We start from the raw sequence: 10,495 nt of genomic DNA on the forward strand, positions 1-10,495 counted from the left end.
CAAGAACATCTCCCCCATGTGTCAGCAATGTAAAATCAGTGAAGCTGATTGCTGTACACAGGGCTTTTTTTCTTTCTTAACTCTGATCATTTCTGATCCGTTTGTGAGTTTATACACAGTCTGCACCCTTCAATGTCTGTTAAGTTAGTTTCCTTTTTCTATTTGAGTGTTTGTTTTGCTGTTTATGTATGTTTCATTATGCTCTGCCTCTTTTTTAAAGTTAATTTTTATATATATGTATATGTATGTATGTGTGTATATATATATAATTTATTTATTTTTTTTTTACCACTACTATTTGATAGGCATCCTTGTGTAGTTTTTCCTTTTTTTTCTTTTCTCACTTTTTGTTTTTATTAGTATTATCATTTTTCTTTTTCTTCCAAATGCACAAATGGAAACTGATATACATTTGGAACTGTAATTGTACAATAATGTGAGCTGTAAAAACAAATCATTGCAAAAAAAAAAAAAGAAAAAAAAAAGAAAATTGAAATTACCTTGATATAAAATACAGCTTTACATAACTTTTTAAAAATTTGTTTTAAATTTAAACGTTTTCTTTCTTTGGGATAGGAATGTATTTCTTGCATTTGCAAATAAAAGTCAAAAAAGAATAGAATAGTTTGAACACTTCTGACCTCAGTTTTGTGGCTGTGAACCTTATTGCTATCTCAGGAACCAGCCTGTGTTTCTACAAGAGCTGGTTTGGTAGATAGCAACAAGGTTCTAGAAATCATAAATGCAACCAAGAACCACAGCTGTTTGGTGGAAAAGGGGTACGAGGAAAATGGGAAGAAATCTGGCTGTCCTTACAAAAGCTGCACTAATAATAATAATAATACTTGTAAACGCTAGAGAGGGAACAGTCTGTTTCCACTATAAGTATTACATGTTACAATTAAAATTTCATGTTAAGTAATCATGACTTGAAAAGTCGATAAAACAAGTTTTTCAATGATTATGACTCACCACAAGTACAGAAGGGCCTTGAGCTTACAATCATAAAAGTGCACACAAAATGTTCAGCTGATTGGTCCAGTAGTTTGTGAGATTAGCTGCATATAGGCACATACACGCACACAAAAGCACATACACAATCAAGTGCAAGTTCCTCTCCAGGTTTACCTTTGGCAAAGATAATTAATCTGCTATTATCTTTTCTGAAATACATGAGAAATAAGAAGGTGTATTTGTTAGCATGAGGGGGAGGTGTGAGGAAGTTGCTTCTTAACAGGGATCCATTCTGGATTTCTAATCTGAGCACTTTAAAACCAGAGGTGTAAATGGAGAATTAGAATTAAAGCCATCTCTGTAGAGTCTACTGGATTACATTTGTTCCATTTTAACAGGATTTCTTTGACAACAATTACATGTGTAGTTCTTGGATAGATGTAAGTTCAAACATAGATGATGATATATTGATGACATAACAGATAAAGCATGGCATACTCGAGAGGAGTTGTGCAAGCTGGTTACTATCACATACTGAGTTGGATGACATCAACCCATTCATTTCCAACCAAAATTCAATGTTTATCCAATGTTGGAAGGCTGATGTCAACCCAGCGTTGGGTTTTGATGTCAACCCAATTTTTATTTCCAACCAAAATTTAACATATATCCAGTTTTGGATGGCTGGTGTCAACCCAACATTGGGTTTTGATGTCAACCCGATTTTTCTGTCAAAACAAAATTCAACATCTGTTGAATGTTGGAAGGTTAATGTCACACCAACATTGGCTTTTTGACAGATATCTAATTTTGAATCAAACCACAATACATCTATCCAACGTTTGGGGGTGATGTTGAGCCAATGTTTGACGTTTTGACATCAACCTGATTTTCATTTCCAGCCACAGTAGGACGTCTGTCCAACGTTAGAGCTAAATTTCTATCTAACATCACATTGACATCCGGTGCCTGCTGGGTGTTAACAAACCCTTCCCCTTCTAAGTGTGTATTCACACTGAATGTGACGCGAGTGTTTCACATGGAAGGCTTATATACAAAGTCAATGCAAAGATGTGAAGATGCGAATTCACATTAGGCGGTGTGATGAATGTAATGCAAATTTTTCAACTTGAGCAAGAAATTCGTGTGATGCTGTGTCACTATAGCCTATCAGCGTTGAGATGTAGTTGAGGTTCAGTAATAAAGGACAAAATTTTTTGCTGTCGGTGGACACACAAAGCTACACTCAGCGTCAGTACAGAGACAGAACAAATAAGCATTTGAAGGGCTCAGAGATTAATGAACAATGCTTTAACTTTACATGACAAGCTCTGAAAATATACCTTTGTATTGAGTGAGCTATTTTTGTTGAGCTGCTCCTTAATAAAATGCTCTGAGTAATAAGTTGGTCTTTTATTGTGAAAAGTAAACAAAGGAGGGCGTGTTATGCGCCGCCGTGACAGTCTGATAAATAATAGTTAGCATCTTGGTTCACTCTACTTCAGGGCATGGAGCCTGCGTGTTTACATCCAGCTTTCTGTTGGATTTCACTGAAAGCCAATTTAGTCGTTAGCTGCCTCTCCTTGGTAGCAGAAGCACAGCTGTTGAGGGTATATTTTCAACAAGTTGCAAAATGCCCTAAAAATACTCCAGTGGCCATACATGTGCAAGTAACACAACGTGGAAATTTTAATTGCATTAGGTGCCAACACGCCATTAGACCACATTTTTGGAGTTAGTCTTCAGATAATTCATGTTAATGTGTGTCAATGTCTACAAAAGGAGCAAATTAATCTCCTGGATGACAAAAGTTACAATGAAAGCTTTATGTATTTCACTTGCGTGACTCTTTATGGAACGTTGAGTAACCTTTGCCATCGACTTCTACCAGCAAACAAGCAAATGCAATAAGACTGACAACTTTTCATTCTTCTCATGCCCTTCCCCCATCCCTCCTGCCCGCCCCTCACTGCCAAACAGTGGCATGCTCTGGATGAAAATAATGAGGTCTCGTTTTCCCAGAACACAGTAGCGTAAGCTGACTGGAGCACAGATAGTTTTTGACTTGGCAAAAGAATTCTTCAGCCTTCATCACTGTGATGCCAACGGCCCGCTCATTCATACCACTGATCTTCATCCTTGGGCAGTGGAAATGGAGGAGGGTTGATGGTGAAGCTGGACTCTGGAACTGCAGTGTATATGGACTGTTGAGCCACACAAGGTTTTATGTCACTGTAATGTAACTCTCAACAACCTGCAGATTTATTCTATTGCAGGAGAGTAACAGCTTATCTCATTGAGCTTTCAATGTCCTCAGTATAATTACTTTTTTGTTGTTAACCAATATTAACCAATATCAGTGCTCAGATCTGATGATGCAGTGCTGTATCTGTGGCATCTACGTTTATATGCAAAACAAGCAACAAAGTTTCCAGTTCATGTGAACTATATTTTCTGTGCCACTTCCTTGCTGAAAACAAACCTGCTAAAAACCAGCTTATGCTGGTAGATGGTTTTAGTTGGTTTTAGATGGTCCTGACCCAGTTCTTGCTGGTCTTTGATGGTTTAGTTGGTTGGGCCACCAGCCAGACATGCTGGTGTGACAGGCCTGTCAAGCTGTGCACATATATCTTCATGCACATCCCATTACAGAGGACTTAACTGATTTATACCCTTTGCTTTTCATACTTCCCCCTCATGACACTATTATTTCTTAAACTCAAGGACAGTGATTTGGTTTCAATTGTACAGTGACTTCAATGTTTCTGAATATCAAAAATATTCAGAAACATACCTTAAACTGGTCAGCCAGCTTAACCATTTTAGGCTGGTCAAGCCAATTTTTCACCAGATGGATTATTTGGATAAAAAAAAAAAGTTAAAGCATTAGAAATGGCAGTTACAATTGTCCATCCCACTGGACTGTGCAAGCATAACTATGGTAGGTACTTGGTATTTTGTCAGCCTATTGGAATTTACGGCACTGCTCCCTGGTTCAGTTTAGGTGGTGACTTAAATGCTCATGTTTGTTTTGGGCTAGACCACAGAAAAGTGGGGCACAGCCCTATAGAGTACTCCTGGAGTGAGTCCTAAAACCCAGAAATTAATTACCATTTCCTCACTCTGGTTCCCACATTTGAAAGTCGGTGAGTTTTCTGAAATAAGGTCTATGGTTTACACCAGATGAGACTTTCACGTCTTGCTCTATGAAATACGAAACTATTGCAAACTGTGCAAAAACATGGAAAAGCAAATCCAGCTTGGGAAATATTGATGCTACCCTTTAAGGATATTTTGCTTGAAATACAGCACTAATCATTAAAAAAGAATAAGAAAACCCTTTATAACCTTCTTCTTGCTGCTTTCTACTTTATTTGGCACCGTACTTTACGGATAAAATCAGCTAAAAATGAAGTACAGAAGGAGTAAAATATATGCCTCTTTGAAATTAAGGCTTTATTAGTTGAGCATACTGTATTTATATCACACCATGACCTTACTCAAGGATGCACGATTATGGCATTTATGTGCTAAATCTGATCCATTTAGCATGAAGTCACCATCATCTAATATAGTCACTTACTCCATATTAGCGTCGATCCTCATAACATGAATTAATTCAAGCATTAATTCACTCTGAGTCGTACATGTAGTAACGCATTAACATATGATTTTGACATGTAGCCTCATTATAAAGTGTTACAGAAATGTCCTCAGAAAGAGAATAATAGTCTATTTGTGCACAAACCAAACACACACACACACACACACACATACACACAAACTGCTTTAGGCTCTAATGACTCACCGAAGCTTGTTTGTAAAAAGCTATATTAGCTGACTGCATCAAGGAGAACAGGATTATTTTCTGTGAATAACAACGAGGTAAAGCCTGAGCTGCTACTGTATATCTCTCAGTGCTTCCTCCGTTAGATAGCACATGACCTTGAAAAGAGATAAAGCTCTTATGTTGTGCCGATATATAGTTATTAAACAGCATAGATTTGTATGGTACAAACAAAACCTATACATTTGGTGCAATGTCTGTTGTTACGCCTCTTGCCTCATCAATGCCTAATTTAGACAAGTACAACATACAACAATAAATATAGCAAAAGGGTATTGTCACAGAGGAAGCGCAATAGTCCACCACAACAACAATAGTAAAATGCTACCTCTGCCTCCGAAAATGAAAGAAAAAGAAAATGATTCTAAAAAATAATAATAAAAATTAAAATGAGATACTATTAAGGATGTGCACTTAAGCAATGTGCAAAATTAGCTATGCCACCCTTGGCAATATGCAATTTTGCTACAGCAATCAATACAAATACAAGCAACAAATACGATACTACAGTGACAATAACTACAATATCATAACAGTGACAGTAAAATCAAAACAGACTGGACAGTCAGATACAGTGCAGCAGTTTTAGTCAGCAGTCCTTATTAAAAAATCTGACTGCTGCAGGAAAGAGATCTCCTAAATTTTTCTGTGGAGCATCTGGGAAATAGGAGCCATTAACACTATTGTTTTGCCTAATGCAATGTTTGTACAGTATGTACATGTATGTGTACAGCACATGTCGGCATTTAAGAGTTAAAAAAATAGTATATATAACAGTATATCGGACAAAAAGCAAGGTCTCCAAAGGCTCCAAGCAAAGATGGCTCCAAGAGCGAGCCAATCCTGATACAACCCCATGTTAAAATGTCTAACTTTACAGCAGAAATAAACATATTTACAGCATGGTACCAAAAAAAAAAAAAAAAAGTTTGGCAACACTTTATATTAAGGTCTTAATAATAATAAGTAATAACCGTTAATTAATAGTTAAACCACTTGCAAGACCACTTGCACTAATGAGACATTGTTTAACAATTTCGTTTCAAATATCTTTATTGTGAAGCATCCATACAGCATTAATACATGTTTCCATATAATGGGCATATTGCCTCATTTTGAAATCCTACTATAGAAAAATAAAACAAAAACAAACAAACATAAAAACAGCACAACAAATAACATATAGCATAGAGCCTCCCTCTCAACCCCAACCCCAACCCAGATGTAGTGCTACTTAGGTCTGATAGAAGCTATCTATAAACATTGCATCTTAACCATCCACCTTCTCTAAATATGAGATCACAGGTTTCCAAAACCTTTCAAATTCTCCTAATCTGTCATTGAGGATATGTTGAATCCTTTCCAAATGGAGGGTTTAGTCAGTGTTGTTATCCAGGCTTTAAAAGTTGGTATGTCTTTCTTTTTCCAGAGCAGAAGAACGGGGCAGAGGAGGCCGTAGGACAGGAGGTGGTGCTGTGCACTCCTTAGGTTTTTACAGTTTTCTGATGCACCCAATATAACTAAAAGTGGATCTGAGCTTATTTCAACCTTAAAAACCTCTGAGTAAAATGAAAAAAAAAAATGCAGCCCAGTTTGGGACATAGTACATAACTATGTAATGTATGTGGTTACATTTTTCACAAATCGGTGACGTTTCTGGGAAGATTTTATGTAGTTTTGCCTTTGAATAATGTAATCTGTGTAAAGTTTTAAACTGGATCATACAGTGTCTAGAATTAAGGGAACATCTATTCACATATTTTAGGCCCTTCTCCCAAATGTCCTTTGCTATTTCCCTCCCTAGGTCTATTTCCCATTCCCTCTAAATACCCTCCATATTCACTTGTCCATGTTCCTGCAAAAGATCGTATATAAATGAAATTGCATTTCCCTCTGCTATGCAGTCTTTGAGACACTGGTCTAATTTGTCGGGTACTGTATTTGTACTGTAAATTGTCCAGGTGAGTCTTCACATATTGTCTGATCTGGAGGTATCTAAAAAAGTTGTTCTTTGGCAGTCCATATTTCTCCTGGAGTTGCTTAAATGATGCCCCGAATATATAAATCCCCAACACAGTACAGTCCGCATTATTTGATCAAAGGCTCCATCCATAATGGAAGGAGCAAACGATGGATTTGCCAACAGGAGAAGTGTAAAGGATAGAGCTCTAAGCTTAAAATGTTTTGATATTTGTCTCCATATCTGAATAGTACTATGAATAGTTGGATTATAGTTATAGTATGATTTTTGGAGATGAGTGGGAGACATCAAGATCCTCCCGCTCCATGTCCAGCCAGCTGGCAAGCAAAACCGTCTCATCTAGCCAGTAGGAGATGCACCGAATAGTTGCCGCCCAGCAATACTGCATAAAGTCCGAAAGGGCCAGCCCACCGCTTGTTTTAGGTTTGCATGTCCCTTCCTGATCCTATGGGATTTATAATTCCAAATAAATGTTAGAATTATAGAATCTAATTTTTTAAAAAAGGGATTTAGTAAGGTAACATTGTTTAACAATTTAAAGACCACTTATCAATGATAATAAGATGTTTATTACATAAGACTTAATAAGTGTTAATTATAGCAAAACACATTTATTATTGGCTTGTAAGATATTTATGAGCACTTATTACATGTACACTTATTTACATGTATAGTTTTAGTTTTAGTCGGACTACCACAATAATTCAACTCTTTCTAACATCATGTAAATATACTGAGTATTTGTTGATTATATAAAATTATATTCTGTGCTGACATTTCTTATCACTTGTCCAATGACATACACACTGCAACTAACATACAGAACATGTGATAGGATAAAATCAACTTGTAATATCAGTCCCCAGGTAGGCTCTATATGTGAGGACACGTATGTATTATTGCATGTACATATGTACAATAGCGTAATGTAATAGGACTTTTTTTAAACGCCCCGATCAAAGGTTGTGAGTTGACCATAGAGAGGCAAAGTAGCAGTGAATGGCAGGGCAGCGGTGTTTTCTTAGTGCTGGACTGACACACTAACACGGTGATGGATCACAGTTCATGCATGAGCTCTGACACCATGACAGCAACTCATCGAGCCTTGGAGCAGCAGCAGCAGCGAGGTCACACATGAAATCATTCTCTGCTTTTCCAACTTCAGTCTGGAATATGCATGTATTGAAGTGAAACACATGAGACATATTTGTCTCCCTAATTTGAGCATTTGTATCTTAAGTTTATGCCTGAAATAAAATACTGCAAGGCAGACAGCATGAATAGACAATGTGTAAATGCAAGCCAAACCCATTATTCGAAATGTCACATGCATTTCACACTTCCTCTGCTCCTTATGCTGTGTTCACATCATATCATACAGAGTTTAGCTGTGAGAAACAACAAAACATTAATGTCAGTCTCTAAGTTTTAATTCCATGTCAGAGATATGAGGAAGGTTTCACAGCAACAATATATCCCACTCTGCAAAATATGTGTCACTAAATCAGTGGCAAAATTGCTACAAATCTACTAAAACTGTCAATTAGCCTACATCTGAATAAAATAAAGTGAGAAAGGGTCAGTTCACCCTAAGATCAAAAATGCATATTTGTCCTTTTACCTGTAGTGCTACTGCTATATCTAGACTGTTTAATGTGAGTTCCCCAGTGTTGAAGACATCAGCTGTATAGATGTCTGACTTCTCTCCGATATAATAAAGCTAGATGGCATTCAGCTTATTATGCTCAAAACACCAAAAAACACATTTGAAAAACTCAGCAGCAATGTCTCTTCCCAGAAATTATGACCTAGTTACTTAAGAAATTCCACAGAGCTTGTTGGGAGCTGTTTCATTTAGGAATTATTTTCTCCCTATCGAACCACACCCACCAACTGAATCACCAGGCAAAAGGAAGACGGACGTAGACATAACATTACGAGACTTCACAAGGATCCACAAAAAAACTGAAAACACTGTAGTCCACATGACAGGCCAGTAGTTGGTGGTGTAACTTTGTAATGATACACCATAGAAGAAAACCACAGGCACGCTCGAAGTACGGCTGTGACGTCACCGTTCTCACAGGATCTGCACATTGCCAGTTTACACGGTGACAGATTCAAAGGTTTGCATTTTCAGGCCCCTAAAAATGTCATTGTTGCATGAACGAAAGGCCAAACCTGAACATAAGTTCAACATTTCATGCAAACACAATTGCCGTATAAACAGCTTCTGAGGCTATTACCAGGTCAAGAATTCTGGAGGTTGCATTTGCAAGTATAAATTGAAGTTGTGAAAGCATTTTGGGTGCAAGAGGTTCATCTTGCTACACAGCAGAAAGACCCATTGGCAGAAGAAGCAAGCTCAGATCAATCAGAAGAGCAAAATCTTGAAGGATGAGGAAATGGATATTGACAATGTGTCAGTTTCATTAACGCATATTAAAAAGAAAAAAAGGAGGTTATCACTAAACATCACTGCTAGTAGTGCTGTGTAGTGTTTGTGTTGTGTAGTGCTGAGTTACAAATGACTGTGCGCATCTTATCCAGGAGATAATGTCAGTATATAAGAATAAAATACCAGCGTTGCTTATCCTGTGCAAATGCACCGCACAAAACGCAAACCTCGGGGGAGTCACGTCTCAGTCACATGAGGTCCCTGGGTAATACCGGTCCTGTGCGAAGAGGGCTTTTGTCAGTATTTGTGAGACATTACTGGAGCATTCCTCTTTTGAAGGAAAACTGCATTTAATTCATCTTGCTGGGAATTGAGCGGTACTGTTCAAATTTTCTGAAACAAGTGATACTGATTTATGTGTTCTCTTTATATAACACAAAGCACTTCAGGAAACTAAAAGTCACTAAAATACTGTAGGAAGCTCTTTGAATGGGATAAAGATGATACAGATACGGTGTATCAGTGTTAACCCAGGTACAGAATCTGATAAAACAGATAAATATAGGCTATATCCAGGCTGCAGACTTATTTTTTAGAAATAAAGTTGCAGAAAAGCCACCAAAGTCCGTCCTCTGACTGTTACGTTATACACTATTAGAGCATCGTGTTTGGTTAAGTATTATTTGCAGAGCTCAGAGATGCACCTTACCTTTGCTTGAGCTATTTCCTGTATGCTCAGTGGGTTTGTCCTCAAGTGCTAGAGGTTGTGTCTGTCCATTCGTCCCTTGCCCTATTCCAGCCGAGGAAGCCTGGCTCTGGGCTGCGATGGGTCTCTGGACCAGGTTGCCCTCACTGCCTGCCCTCATCAGCCTCTCTCCGATCCGCAGCATGCATGAGCGATTACTCTGTGCCTCCTTCCTCAAGCTGGGGCTCTTAGACCCCGCCGATCCGGGTCGAACCAGCCGCGAGGAGGACTTGGACATCTTCCCTGCGGGGCTGAGCAGAGCGCTGGATAGATACTCCAGGGTTAGTCCTCGTTCCCAAGTTGTTCTTGCCTTCTTCCTTTACCTCTGGGTGATTCTTCTTGTTTCTCCTCCTGCTGCTTTACTGTCTGTCCCACTTGTTTCTTGCCTGCTTCTCTTCTGTCTCTTATTTCTTGCTTTCATGCATAGAGGAGGACTGCTGAAGAAGGATTTTGTGCCTGCAAGGTTTTCTCATCCAATTGTTGTCTTCCTTTCAGTTCTTAAGAGTTTTTGCCCATGCAGTTGTCTTCTTCTGTCTCTCTCAATGTCTCGATGTTCTCCTGAAGTGTTTC

The 10,495-nt window shown here is 38.2% G+C and overlaps 1 protein-coding gene across 1 annotated transcript in view; it reads right to left on the reverse strand.

Moving 5' to 3' along the window:
• The window catches only part of LOC121951855 (sickle tail protein-like), a 104,656-nt gene extending 94,493 nt beyond the window's left edge, over positions 1-10,163 (reverse strand). Inside the window, exon 1 of the mRNA XM_042498341.1 lies at positions 9,890-10,163. Within this exon, the coding sequence (XP_042354275.1) occupies positions 9,890-10,163 (274 nt within the window). The remainder of the gene's footprint in view (positions 1-9,889) is intronic.
• Positions 10,164-10,495: the final 332 nt, after the last annotated feature.

The sequence above is a fragment of the Plectropomus leopardus genome, chromosome 12, assembly GCF_008729295.1.
Source record: "Plectropomus leopardus isolate mb chromosome 12, YSFRI_Pleo_2.0, whole genome shotgun sequence".
In the NCBI taxonomy this organism is placed as follows: Eukaryota; Metazoa; Chordata; class Actinopteri; order Perciformes; family Serranidae; genus Plectropomus; species Plectropomus leopardus.